The sequence below is a fragment of the Cyclopterus lumpus genome, chromosome 12 (genome assembly GCF_009769545.1).
Source record: "Cyclopterus lumpus isolate fCycLum1 chromosome 12, fCycLum1.pri, whole genome shotgun sequence".
Lineage (NCBI taxonomy): Eukaryota > Metazoa > Chordata > Actinopteri > Perciformes > Cyclopteridae > Cyclopterus > Cyclopterus lumpus.
The window spans coordinates 10,186,948-10,201,732 of record NC_046977.1 but is presented as its reverse complement, the minus strand read 5'-3'; the positions used below and the strand labels follow the sequence as shown (position 1 = coordinate 10,201,732).

Genomic DNA, 14,785 nt, shown 5'->3' with positions numbered 1-14,785 from the left:
TCTACAAGGCAGGACTTAAAGCATCATAAAACGATATATGTGCAGCTATACCACATAATACGCTATATACATAACCACGGGAGCATACAACATGAACAATACAGGCATTGAGATGAAAATGTGTCTGTCATTGAGGCAGAAAATGTTAACTGGCCATTTACTATAGCATTTACTATGACAATACCTCCATTCAAACAACATTTTGTACGTTATTTAATAAACTGCGTAGTTATACTGACATAGAACCATCACAGATTATAGGTAAATACTTACTGAGACCGATGCGCTGCCGGCCCGTCGTCCTGTAGGACTTTGGTCTTTCTGCGAGATCTTCTTCTTCAGCCGTCACCTGCCCCATGATGTCACACTGACTTCATTTGACTAATTAAATAAGAGAGCTCTCTGCCCATTTATGAGCAGGCAAAAGCCAGAGACAAACAGAGGTGAACATATGATTATAGATGTACAGTAAATGCAATAACGGTATGACAAAATAAATATGGATCCCTTTTTCCCCACCAAAATGTGTAAATACAATGAAAACAGTGGTGCTAATATTTGAGCTGCATGCACAGCAAATCAACTGAATGGAATAAAGAGATTATGCAGAGGAAATGGTTTATTTCCATGATAAACATTAGACTGGACATCATTTTAACAAAATGTAAAAAAAGAAAGAAAAGTGCATTACACATGAACATTGGCAATGTACAGTACAGTACATAAAAGTTAACGAAAAAGAATTAACTTAACAAAATCTTACTCCCAGGAAGGTTTAGCGTGTTCTACGTTTTCCACTCATCTCAACCTCGCATGCTTTGGGGCAGACTTGTGCTCTATACACTCTAGAAATGCCTGGATCCCCCTTTTAAATTGCAATATGTCTTAATATCCTTCCACACAAAGTCCTCAACGTCTGGCTCTTAAGTAGGATTGTCAGTGTGATGCCTGCTGCCTGGGAATAATGCAATAAAAAAATTAAATTGTTGCCATTTTTAATGGAGCCTGAAAACATTTGCCTAAATTGGCCAAAGTCTTTTTTTTGCTGTGGTACAAACACGAGAACTTAATTAGGAGTACTTCTCAATACACAGTAGCATTATCAGTGCTTTTCTTAATATTGACCATATCTGCAAGCTAATGTACTTATAGCAAATTGTTGAGAAAAATATATACAGACTGGTACATTTCAAGGACTTAAATCCATCTTTTCTCATGTTTTAATGTAAATGATAGTTCTCATTCCAGCAAGTAAGGTTCCTCAGCCAGCTATTGAACCAATACAGTGTACCACAAGTTTCAACAATATCAAACAAATACAATATTATTATAGGCTATTAATAAATGGAAGTCCATCAAGTATGCGTGTGTTTGGGGTGGAGGAGGCTGCTGTGCATGAGCTTATGTGTGTTTGCATACATTATTAATTTGTGCCGAGTTATACATTGCAAGGAGCATGGTTATTATTGGGAGTGAGGTTAAGTAATGTACAAAAATCCAGACCATCAACACACTCACAGAAACTCTTGCAACGCCTGTGATGCTTTATGATGGAGCTAAGGCCAAGGTTAAGGCACTTAAATACAAACACAAATTCAAAACATGAAACAAACAACCAAACTCAGTGCTGTGGTCTGAGAACGCAAGCAGAAGGATTTAGTGCTCACAATGTCAAGCACACGGATCAGGCCCAGCTGTCAACACACTGAGAACAACCGGCTTAAATTAGAATCATACTCAATATATTAAAAAGGAAGAGAACATGTTGGGAAATACGCTTATTTGTTTTCTTGCTGGGAGTTAGACGACAAGATATGAATCTCGTTTTTATGTTGCCACTTTGTAACATTTCTTAATTCTTCTATTACAGATGTTTGTAGTATCAAATGTTGTCAACACATTTTTGAAGTGCCTTATGTTACATCATGCTCACGTGGGGGAAAAGAACAGTTTAAACGGGCAAAACCAAATTCTTTAAATCCAACGAGTGGAGCAAACCTGCAGCTCCCTGGGGTCAAGTTAAGGGAGGAGAAGAAACAGAGGAAGCATGGAAGTTTATACTGATCCAACAAAAAAATAAATAAAAATAAATAAATAAAAATACAATAACCCAATGGTCAAAGATGAATAAATAACTTGCATTCATTCTTTGCACAGTGATCATTTCTTCTGAAGCACTCAGATCTTTAAACACAGTAATAACACTCGCATGTGTTTTCCCTGCATACAAACGGGCATCTTTCAGTACCGTTCCGGCACACCCAGCGTGCCAAAACACTCCATCAACCAGCAACTTTGGCTCGGTGGCACAATTTGAACACAACGTGCCTCAAGCTGTATTAACGAGTACAAAATGGACCAAATAACAGATGAGGAAAAGATTAGAGGAGATGAAAAACCTGTGAGTGCTGGGCTTTGCAGTTTTCTAATCTTTATTTAAAATAAAATAAATCTAGTCATGTAAATTTAGATTAGAATTTAAAATTGTCACACTAATAATACATATTTAAATTGGTAGAAGTCAGAATTCTCATAATAATAATAATAACATATATAGTTGTTAGATGTCCACTGCAAGCAAAGAATGGAACCACTTCTCTCCATTTCTGCTTTAGTGTTCTCAAATTAATTTGATTAAACGCAGCTATAGATTTGAATTGTGCGCAGTGTGTGAATGGATACTAAAGTTGTGCTCAAGTGCTGAATCTATACATGATTAGTGTTCGCAGGTGTTTGCCTGGGAATCTCGAAGATAAACGAGTACCCAGATGCAGACTCGGTAAGAAAGTAAATGACGAATTTAAATCGTGAAGGGCATTTAATGTCCCGGGCTAAATGATATGGCTTTGGTTACATCTGGAAGTGATCAGATGAAGAGTGGGAAATAAAATCACATTTGAGCTCCTAATGTTTCCTGACATCTGAATGAATGACTGTCAAGTCTCCCAACAACTCAAAGTATTTCTTCAGTCTTTTCATTCTTTCAGGCATAAGACCCAGGGTTTAGGTTCAATTTAAACAATTCATCATCCAACTGACGCATGTTGTCAATTAAACTAAATAATGTCAAATTTTAATGCATTTCAGTATTTAAATAATATCTTTTCTGCCCAATTGACAATATGTGTTGTAATAGTCATGCGTGGGGCTAAAGTAAGTGCTTTAAGTACATGATTACATTGACTTTAATGGAGGAGGTCAGGGTGAACCAGCCACTGTGCCGAGACAACAAAAGAGTCTTTGACCAAAACAGTTCCGAGATGCTTGTGGTCCGAGGTACAACACCTTACAAAGAGGCATAAAAAGGCTCACATCCTTTTTCAAAATGATTATGCTTCCACATGAAATGCCCTTTCTTGATGCAAAAGCAGCTGCAGCAGGGAACGTATAAGTGAAGGTCAGTGAGGATTCAGCCATCAGCGGTAACATGAGGAGATGCAGAACGCAATCGAAATGGGGCAACTGCAAACATTCATTGAGCTTCTTAATGAATACTGTTGACGAGTTGGATTGAAAAACATTCAGTACACTGAAAGAAGCATGTCACTTCAGGTATTTATCTTTCCATCAACATCAGAAGGCTTGCTATAACTTTCTGAGGAGTTAGAAAGGAACAACAACCACCACTGTCTCTGGAATATGCCAAACCTGTCTGTTGAGGGTAAATACGGCAGCATAACGCTCATCCCCACTGGGCAAGTGGGGAAGTGTGATGATCCTGTATGTGGTGTGGGGCCAGCAGGCTCAGAAGAGACCAGATGAGCCTCCATCCGGTCTGAGGGACAAGTGGAAGGACACAGGAAAGTCTTCAGTCCTTATCTGGCCAGAAGCACTCAAGCCTTCAGCGAATGGTGAAGACAACCAGCCTCATCTGGATCTCATTGCCAGAAGACAATGACAGGACACTCTCTGGAAATGAAGAGAGGCCTTTGCAGCTTGACAGCTATGAGGCCGGGACATGACAGTTCAGGTCAAAGCAGAGCTTTGTTTCTGGTACGACACCACAGCGGCAGTCATCTAAGAAAAAGGCTCACAGCCGTCATAAGGTTCCTGCTGAAAGCAGCGTCCAACCTCCTTCTCCTCCTCATCCTCCTCCTCCTCCTCCTCCTCCTCCTCCTCCTCCATCTCATCCATGTAAGGGTTACTGTATTAAGGCAGGGGCCCCACTGGGAGCTGGCCCTCCATGGCCAAGCTTGGCAGCTTCTCAAGCTGCTCTGCCCTCTGTCGCATCAGTTCCAGACCAAATTCTATCCCCAGTCCCGGCATTTGCAGCTGGGCCAAAGCCTGCTGCTGGAGCTCCACTGCACCCCCGAGTTGTAAATCTAAACCTTCAGCGGGAGCCACTCTTATGGCCCCCGTAGCATCCCTTGATATTTCTTCTCCCTGTGGTTCGTCCATGTCCTCTGTGTCCACCGAGCCGCGGTCAGGAGGCGTCTCCTCACAGCTCATGGGTGAGACCAGTTTCTGGCGGTTGGTTAGTGGGACACCGGGGGTGCAGGTGGAACAGCGGTACAGAAGACTAGAGGGCTGGATCAAGTGGGGTGGGACAACAGCAGGGGTTTGCAGAGACTGCAGAATTGCGGTGGAGGCAAAATTGGTCCCAGGCGGATCTATGCATATGGTGGGGATAGTGCAGTGGCGGGTGGGGTTAAGGCGGTGAGAACGGCCTCCTGCTGGACGGTCACAGCGCCGCACTTGTGGTACACGCAGGCAGTCTTTACATGACTGATAGGAGGGCTTCACTTTTAAAGGGTTTCCTGTGCTACCACTGTCCTAAATGGAGTAACATACAAATACAGCATATGGTCAATGGCATGCAGAATATCTAAATAAATATGAAATCCATAAAAAATTTTTTTTTAAAAGGTAGTTAACACAAAACATTACTGAAACACAATTAAAAAGCAATATTGTCTGAACTCACGTCAAAAGCTGCGGGGCAGCTGCGCTTGGCAGCCAGGCGGTTGCTATTGTTGGTGTTCAGGTTGGCCAGACCTAACCGGCTCTCCTCCTTCCCATCTGAATTTCCAGGTGTCTGAGCCAGGGCCGCCATCTCAGCTTCTTCTTTCTTGGCCTCTTCCTCATCCTCCTCCTCCAAAGTACTGATCTCGAGCCTCAGTCTCATGTCCTCCAGGGGGTCAAGGCGGCCACACGTCTGAGCTGCCGTACCCTCGCCAGGCAGGGCTAAATGGGCCATGGGGAAACCCTCGTCCTCCAATAGGGCATCCCTCTCCACGTCATCAATCTCAATGAAAACTCTTTCCATACCTAGCAGAGGGGGCCCCCGCACTGGAGTGGAGGGCTCACTGTCTAGTGCAGAGTCTGACAACCGTCTGAAGTAATAGTTATAGTTAAGAGAGTCAAGGGGCTCCATGTCCAGACCCACAGCCCTGCACGGAGAGGCCCCGCAGCCTCCCATGGCTCCTTCCCCTCGGAGCACTGGTGTCTTCTCCCCACCAGTACAGAGACTGGAGGCTTGCAAATCATCTGATCCCTCCTTATCAGTTTCAGGCCTCCACAGCCTGTTGTGGCGATGTTTACTGTGAAGGCAAATATACTTTTATTTACATGCGAGGAAAAAAACAGAAAGCTTCAGGAAGCAAATCACTATCATATGTTTTACATGAGCAGCATGTGCGTATTGGCTATTAGCTTCATTAAAAAGCAGGCCGAGGTATCTTCTCTAAGATTAAATATCCTGGCCGCACTGGGACAAAAAGAAAAACACCCAGGTGACTGCAGCAAAGTGCAAGTCTGAGTGAAACTGTAAACCTGCTTACCTTGCGTCCAGGATTCCCTCGTACTCGGCCAGCTGTCTCATGAAACCTGCGTTGGGCTGAGCTATACTCCGTTTCTGCTTGACAAAGTTGTAGGCTTTCTCCAGAGACCAGCCGTACTCCTTCATTGCATAGGCAATAACTGTAGAGGCAGACCGGCTCACCCCCATCTTACAGTGCACCAGGCACTTAGAGTTGTTCTTCCTAGTGGACAGAACATAATTACTTTGTATAGATCTAGTTGGGGACAGTTAGGACTGTGTGGTAGCCATTAAAATATCGTTAATGTTTGGATTCGATGGTTTTTATGGAGGTGCACTCCACACGTCTCAACTTTAGCTTCTCCAGTTTTACTTCAGGTTAACGTGCTTAGAAAGTTGCATAGCAACCAGACTGATTGCACCATTCCAGTTCTCTCCATCTACGTTACTCACAGCTGTGTCATGCATTTGGGCGCGAGAAAGCTACGTCCTGACTCAGGAGAATACATGATGTGAGCAAGTCAAACTGGAATGACTTAAAACATCTATGAATACCAAAGACTGTGGGGACAAAGTTCTGTTGACTGGCGTTTCTACAATTCATGGATAACAATCTGATTTTACAGTTTTATGATCTGTACAAGTTTTCCCCGCCCGCTGCTTTGTTTTAACATGTATGGTCTTACTTGGCTTTGACGATGAAGTTGTAGGTGTCGTTCCAGTGGGCCAGCAGATCTGTAGCATCCTCATCATATACGCGGATGTTGTGATACGAAAACATCCCCGGGAAGAAGTTGTCAATCTCTCGGGTAACATTCAGAATGTAACCCACTCTGCAACCAAAACAATGCCATGTTAGTCTTTACCTCCCCTACTTTTTATTTAAACTGTTACTGAAGACATGTGGAATCAGACGAATGCTGTGTTCAAGCCAACTGGGAACAGATCATTCTCAGCCTCCCACTAGAAAAGGTACATACTCGGGGCAAATCCATCCGCCCCGCCTTCATGAAGAAGAAGTTGTCTGACGTCAAACAAAACGGAGAGCACACATTGAAAATGTTAAACCATCAACTTTAACTTAATATTTATTCGGAAAAATGTTCAAAATGCACCCAAAAATGTAGCGGCTGCAGTGCTGAGCGTTTTGTTTAATTGTGTGTACACATGCCAAAGGAATATCTAGTCAGTCATGTTTTCTGTTTACATTTGGCATTGTGCACCTTGAACGCTTGGAGGTTGCATGTTGTCTGAAACGCAGCATAAATATCTGCTGCACTGACGAAATATAAATTGAAAGTCAAACAGAGTGTGCCTGTGCTTTAAACAGATTAACTTGGTATAATTTTACAATTTGCCTCCCAATTATTAACAGATTTTTCAGGTAAAAGTATACATGTATAACTTCTGTAAAAGAATACACAAAATGTACTATTAAATCTGGATTTCATGGTGTGTACACTATCAGCTCACCCGCAGTCACGTAGTTCTTCCAGGTTGGAAGCGTTCCACTCAGAGCCCTACAGAGACAAAAAAACGGAAATTTATTCAGAATAATTGCACAAAAAAAAAGGATTGTTAAGTTTACTGAGGGAAGTATAAACCACACTGTGATGTAACTAGATATCAGCGTGGTGGAATACACATGAAAAAGGTAGAATAAAATAAATAAATACAAGATTATTCTCACCAAGTACACATGGTCAAAGATGAGTGTGGGCTTGTCCATCTGACCCAGGATCAGAAGCATCTCGTTGTCTATGAACTCTTTGTACTCTGTGAGGTTACAGCTCATATGCTGCTCCAGCTTGTTACGGATCTTTGGACGAGGATCGTACAAGAAATACTTTACTAAAATAGTGAATGACTGCTACTTTAATAAAACATGAAAATCAGATGCGTCTTTCTGAAAACTTTAAGTACAGTATTGTAGAAAGATCTGGACCAATCACACACACACACACATCGTTGATTTGCCACATACCTCCTTCGAGGTGATGTTCTCCAGGTCTTGAAACGTCATGATGCTGCGTAGCTTGGCTTTAATGAGACACTCTGTTCTCTCTCGCTCAGTCGGCCTGCACATAATGAGTCAATACATCAGTGTTGCTGTCTGAATGAAAATTAGCATAACAGTGTAACATGCTCCCCAAACTGAAGACAATGGGACAACAGCTGGTGTCCAACACATTCAAATATATCCCATGAATAAAGACACTATACACACACACCAGGCATGTTAGAAATCAGCAGCGATCGGTCCGTTTGGCCATGTGTAGAGCCGTTAGCATTATTTCTCTCATCGAGTCGGTCGACAGAAAAATTATTGTCTTTAATCACTCCAGTATTTTTTCAAGGACAATGCCGTTTTCTCCCTCTCAGTGAGATATCCTACTTGTTTAATATCACATTAAATGGAATTTATTTGGATAACAAGACATTTAAAGACATTTGACTTTGAGAAACCGGGATCGAAATGTTCCTGACTTTTCTGACATTTCACAGACAAGCAATTAATCAATTAATAGAGTATAATCTGCATGTCAATCAATAATGAAAATGTTTGTTAGTTGCAGCCTTAGCCACATGAAACAGATGCCGTTTGAAATCCTCTTCCAGCACAAGGGATGAATCACATTAATTAGTTGTCTAATTAAATGTTCTAATAACGTAAACTGCCATGTTACATGAAGCAGCCTGCGGAGTCTCACCGGTCGACAAACATGGTGGGCGAGTCGGACCGAGTGGTCTCCAGGTCGGTCATAGTGTTCCACTCATTGATGCAGCTTTGCTCCGAGGTGATGCAGCTCTCATAGAAGGCCATCCACGTTAGAGCAATTCCCCCTTGGAAGTAGTTGAACCGGCGGGACACCTCGCATGCCTTGTGGAGGACCTGCAGGGCAGACCTGCAGAGACACGGAGCAATAACTTCATCAACTTGTTTATTGGTCATTCTGACCAGCAGGTGGCACATGGACAGAGATAAACTGTATTGACCAAACTGTGATGACAGCAGTGTTGTGCTGGACCAGGGGAATCATCAGTGTTGAGCATACTGGATCATTATAATAAAATGCTAGTTGTTTGTCATCTACGAAACCAATAACAATTGCCAGGATGTCTACACCAGCACAAAGGCAGGGGCATGTCTGTACCATTAACCTCTCTGGTGATGAATAGCTAGTCAAACACATTAACATTCACATGTGTGTACAGGGATGATAGAAATAGTAGAACCGGACAAAACTAGTATTTTTTAAATGGATATGATTGGAAAGACAACATTCATGGCATTTTGTATGCAAGTTTGTTGATGTTAATGGTGATGAGTGCAAAGCCTCAAAGTTTGACAAAATCTAAACAGTTATGTATTAACTTTTTGTGGAGCTGCTACTTTATCCCATAATTGAGTTAACTAGGCTAATCTCACCCTCATCTTTTCAGTACCTTCACACTGCACACAGGAAAATAAAAAGGGCATACACAATCTAACAATTAAAATGAACTTGAACATGCCCTGAGTTCTGGTACACATGTTTTCATCTCCCTAATGTCTAAAACAACAATTATCCAGCATGGTCAAAATGTGTTTCCCTCGTGGCCACACAAACAGGTAAACACGGAGGATTCACTCACCACATGGCCTGCACAGATACAGGCTTGAAGACATGTGATCGCCCTGCCGTGTTCACGCTGAAGCCTCTGGTGAGGAAGAGGAGAGGGAAGACCAGTTTAAGTTTGGGTGGAGATGCAGACAGTGATCAGGGGATATAAACACAGACTGGACACGGCTCGTTCATGGAGACAATACAGGACACCGACCAGTGGAACATTCCTCTCCAGCATACAGACAATGTTACTAGGTCAGCAAGAAACACACACACACACACACACACACACACACACACACACACACACACACACACACACACACACACACACACACACACACACACACACACACACACACACACACACACACACACACACACACACACACACACACACACACACACACACACACACACACACACACACACACACACACACACACACACACACACACACACACACACACACACACACACACACACACACACACACACACACACACACACACACACACACACACACACACACACACACACACACACACACACACAAACACAAACACAAACACAAACATGCAGACGGAAGCCCACCTGCAATATCCAACCAGCTTTTATGAAAGGACAAACTGAAACTTACCCATCTCCATCCAAATGTATGTTGGAATCACTCCACAGTGGCAGCACCATCCCGATAGAGCAATTTTTACTGTAGATCACAAAGATTGAAGAATACCATTTCTAATATACAGATACAACTGCACTAAATGTAAGACAACAGAGAGTTTCATTAAATAATTACCTGTCCTTGTCTGTAAAGTCCATCCCCAGGACGATGTTTTCCTCTGTATCTTGATGGCCGTTGGTGTAGATGACGACCATGTAGCGCACTCTGTCTGACCATCCGCTCTCTAACCGTACAGCCTGTGGAACAGAAGGAGGAGTTTACTGGTGGTGTCACGCAATTATTGTGCGAAAACATATGTGACTGCATCAAAAACAACAAACCTGAGCCGGAACAGACTGACTCAGTAAACGACACACTCTAAAAGGGTTTTAATGAGTAAGAGAATTAACACTAGCGCTGTCACAACTTGTACAGCACCCACACGAACAAACACCTATCCAAATACTTTTGAAAAGAGATACATGGGAGTGACGCATTGTGTGTGTGTGCGTGTGTATCATACTGACCAGCTTAATGCGATCTTCAGCTCGGAGGATCTTAAACATGACCTGTAGGTGTTGAGGTAAATCCCCTGAAAGTGAAGCACGCTTTCAGACTTATGAGGAAACGGAGTGAGTGGACTGCAATTCAGTGAGAAGCAAAGTTTAGTTGAGCTCAGTCTTTTCGTCCTGTTTGATTAGACGAGTGAAGGTCAACTTCACAGTCTGGATGTCAAAACTTCAGCTCACAAACGATCCAGACAGAAAATGATTTCCCATCACTGCAGTGAGAAACTAAAACTGGCTTCAATGAGCAGAAAAATATGACCAAGTTCAGAGACAACAATGCAGAGAAAACAATGCACACTTTAAAATCGCTGACAGGCTTCACTGCAGAGACACTTTGTGGAATTTCTAACAAAAAAACAACAACAATAAAACTAAAGGTCAAGTACAAACGGATCATTCAGCTTCTTCTATTGTACATTCATTTTTGGTTTTCATCTCCAGTGGGAGGAAACAGGCTTGTTCCTTTCTCTCAATGAAGACACATCTAAACCCTGCGACCTTACAGCTGTGCTAAGCTAAAGTGTAAAGTGCAAACAGACTTCCATCTTGTCCCGCCTTAGTCCTCGAATGACTAAAGGCTCAACAAGGACGTCAGATTGTAAACTTGTAAACAGTGAGCGTCTTTTAAAAGAGCCCCATCACTCACTGAATGCTTTTATTTTTAGATTGTGCTGCATTTTAACATCACTTTGATGGGCAGACAAACATCGGCAGCATGATTATGTAATAAATAATGTCAAGTGGCAAGTGGAATTCAAAAAGTTATAGAACAGATACTGTCTGTGTATTTCTTTAAAACAACTTTAAGCTTACTGATTGATCTTGTTTGAACTGATGTGTGAGCATCGCTTGTGTTAATCTGCAGGTCACCTCAGGTCAGACCAGTTTAGGATAAACAGAGACAAACCCACGGGGAGAAAAACCACCTCGGCAAACACAATTTTCCTTTTGTCTGCAGCTCGTTTGTTCCTACCTGCATGTTTGTGGTGGGTCGGGGTCTTTGGGCCTTGTGCGCCGCCGCCCTGCTGCAGAAAGAGGGCGGCTCCTTTGACCATGAAGAAGCTCTCACTGAGGCTGGAAAAAAGGCAGATGTGGAAAATACATTGAGTGAGATTATCATTTTGACAATTGCCATCAAAGAACTTCTTTGTTACAGTACAGTGTCGACACTCTCACACCAGGTTGATGGTGTTTTACCAGTTGAACCACTCTTTCCTGTGCTTCAATCAAACTCAACGAGTCAAACACAAGGGAGGTAAGGATTTATTGTTTCCCGTCTTTCTTTTCAAAAAGGAGAGTTTTGTGACAGGTTGGACTGAAGAGGGATACGATATCTTCTGGCTGGCTACGGTACGGGCGTAGTTTAACACATTTATTCTCTTCATCATCCAGCTCGGATATCTCAAAGATTACAGTCATAAAAGCCCAACTGACTAGTTAGGAAATCAGTCCTGCTCTTCATAACCATCTCGACCTCCTCTTCATGGTCTCCACAACCCTTTAGTTTTTCCCTAACGTGTGTGAACCTTAAACATCATTTGCACAACTTTCACTCATCCATACATGCTTAACACCACAGACCTATTTAAAATCTCCACAACCTTTGTTTCGCTTGAGACTGAAATGGAAAGAAGATGTCGAAAACACATTATTATTCAGTTTTTTCATGTATTCTAACATTTGACTAATCATCCTCAGATCATCCGAGTCAACGGTCTCTTCGTTTTTCTATCCCCTCATTAGCAAACAAATGTTTTATCACATATTGGAAGGAAACTACTGTTGCAACCATTAAAATGTGTCCGGAAGACTTCATTATTACCCGGCATTTAAAAAGGTTATGAACTGTTTTAAAACATTATTTGGCTTTGTAACTGATAAACTGAGCAACAATAGAACCAGTGTTATCGGTATGTGGCCTAAACTACTAAATCAAAAAATATTTGGAAAGAAACTTATCTATTCTATTAAAATAACATTTGAAAATCATGTGGGGTGTCCAAGAACTGCAATGAAAGTGGCCCTCTGCTGCTTGCCTCTCCTCTATTGACCCTCTTTCCTGTCACTCACCAGCTGCTCCAATAAAAAGTGAATAAAAGCCCTAAAAAACAATCATCATAAAACAAAAAGACATGTCTGCAGTCTGGATACTGTACGCACAGTGAGTCAGGTGTAGGCTGCGTACTTATTAAGTCCTCATTGGTTCAGCGAGCAGGACAGAGGGCTCATCAGTGGCTGAGAGTCAGCAGAGTTGTGATGCAGTGACTTTTACAGCCCTGTGTTTTAATAGCATGATTAACAGACGCCTTCTGCTGACCCACGCTGAATCAAGCGGTACGCTACGACTGTCCAAATGTGCCCCGACTTCAAGACTTCCTCTCCTGTCAGACCTGGATGCAGGACTTGTGGGCCATGCCTTTGTTAAGAGGGCTGCAGTGAAGCAGGAGGAGAGCTTCAGCATCTTTCCTCACACGGAACAGAGCAGCTTTGTTTCACCGCAGTCTCACATACGCCTGCTCAACCAACACACACAAAGCCTGGTATGACTGAGTGGGACCATCACAAAGCCTTTTGTTTCAGCTACCCTGCTACGTGGCATCACCATTTATTTTCAAATGTATGTAGAATACACAAGATTTAGGGACAAGAGTAAATCAACCACAAGGCTCAAATGTACGCTGCACATGAACACGGTGTGTTGATTTCAACAACTTCAAACTCTTCACAAAGCTCAATCAAAAAATACTTTTTCTTTTCCAACAACTTGAAGCATTGACAAACCAGAAGACCTAAAATCAGAGTAAAAGCTTTTAAGTGTGGATGTAATGTCTCCTGCTGCTAAATGAAACCGATTACGCTGAGAAATCATAATTAATACACTTACCTATACCTATACTAATATATTTTTAACGCCAACTCTAAAACACCCCATACTGCCAGTAATGGTTGACTTACTCTGACACATTTTCACCATCTAGTCTGCTCTCGACTTTCTGTTTGTGTCGTTGTGAGAACTTACATGCGACAGATCTCCCTCCGAGTCAGAGCAGCTTTCTCCACAAAGTGAGGCAGCACGCTGAGCATGGCTTTGTGCGAAGGCTTCACAACCAGATGCATCCTGCTAGCAGTTAGTTACCTATTTACAGTCTCCCATAGAAAATAGAAATCTAATGTAGTCTCCTCTTGTTAACATCCTCCCATCCATCTCCTACACCTGTGTGTTCCTGTCGGTCAGGAGACTTCAGCCTCTACGAGCACTTCAACTTCTCTCCCCGAGGTTTTGGTCAAGCAAGTCCTTCCTCTTTGCCTCCCACAGCTCTCTCGGTCCTCGAGTCTCCTCGTCTGCCCTGTCCTCTGTCCACTATCTCCTCTTCACGGCATGTGCTTCGGCAATCAGCTCTCCCTACGCAACACTGCCACAATACCGTCATTCATGCAAGGAAATGGGACTCAGCGTCAATTTCAAGTCTGTCATGCAGAATTCTAAATGAAGACTCTGCGCTGATGAATTACTGAGCCACAGAAGCAGGTTACTCATGTAGACACTCCAGACAAGGCATGACATGACTGTTTCAAATGTGAATGACCCACACACACACACACACTCACACACCCACACACACAGTGAGCACAAAGACATTGTCTGTGCCAAAGCCTTACTCACACAAATCTTAATTTCTGTGACGTCGGGTTGATTGAAGGAGAGCTTTATGAACGAGCAGGAACAACAGGACTATTGGTTATGTAACTTAGGAAGCATTTAAAAATAATCTGTTAAATCAACTGGACTTCCGGGAGGGTTTTCTCCTTGACAACAGCGAGGAACTGAGGAATTACAGAAAGCTGATCTCTGGGAGTGAGGACAAGCAGCTCAACACCTGTCAAAGAAGCTCCTAATAATCAAGGCAGCACCATTCTTTGACCAGTCATTGCATACAGTTAGTCATTTTAAGTGTAACTGTCTTTCCCAATTTGTGTGCGGTTTAAACCCTTCTTCCAATTAAAGAACCATATATGATTGTGGTGACAACATATGTCCACAGACAGAAATATAAACACTCTGCAAAATACTGAAAACCTTAAAAACGTCCTTTTACCATGATGACATGCACACTCACGGGGTGAAAAAAAGCCACTCGCTGGAAACTAAACATCTAATCTAGAGACCGATCTGAAAATGAAA

At 42.5% G+C, this 14,785-nt stretch overlaps 2 protein-coding genes across 2 annotated transcripts in view; one reads left to right on the top strand and one right to left on the bottom strand.

Moving 5' to 3' along the window:
- Nucleotides 1-14,785, top strand: part of myo1hb (myosin IHb) — a 59,880-nt gene that overhangs the window by 18,621 nt on the left and 26,474 nt on the right. The window lies entirely within an intron of this gene.
- On the bottom strand, nt 4,135-13,719 carry ssh1b (slingshot protein phosphatase 1b). The gene is made up of 14 exons (XM_034547256.1): nt 13,622-13,719; nt 11,514-11,676; nt 10,561-10,641; nt 10,169-10,290; nt 10,007-10,075; nt 9,395-9,460; nt 8,470-8,664; nt 7,743-7,836; nt 7,449-7,577; nt 7,232-7,278; nt 6,445-6,591; nt 5,781-5,981; nt 4,925-5,540; nt 4,135-4,773 (listed from the first exon to the last, which is right to left on the bottom strand). Exons 1-14 carry the CDS (start codon nt 13,717-13,719, stop codon nt 4,150-4,152), a joined length of 2,652 nt encoding a protein of 883 aa, XP_034403147.1. The 3' UTR covers nt 4,135-4,149.

Coding starts and splice junctions, on each gene's coding strand:
- ssh1b (XM_034547256.1), bottom strand. CDS start 13,719: ATGCATCTGGTTGTGAAGCCTTCGCACAAAGCCATGCTCAGCGTGCTG. Junction 6,592..7,231: donor GAAGAACTACGTGACTGCGG/GTGAGCTGATAG, acceptor TTTTGGTTGCAG/AGTGGGTTACATTCTGAATG. Junction 4,774..4,924: donor GCTGCCCCGCAGCTTTTGAC/GTGAGTTCAGAC, acceptor TACTCCATTTAG/GACAGTGGTAGCACAGGAAA.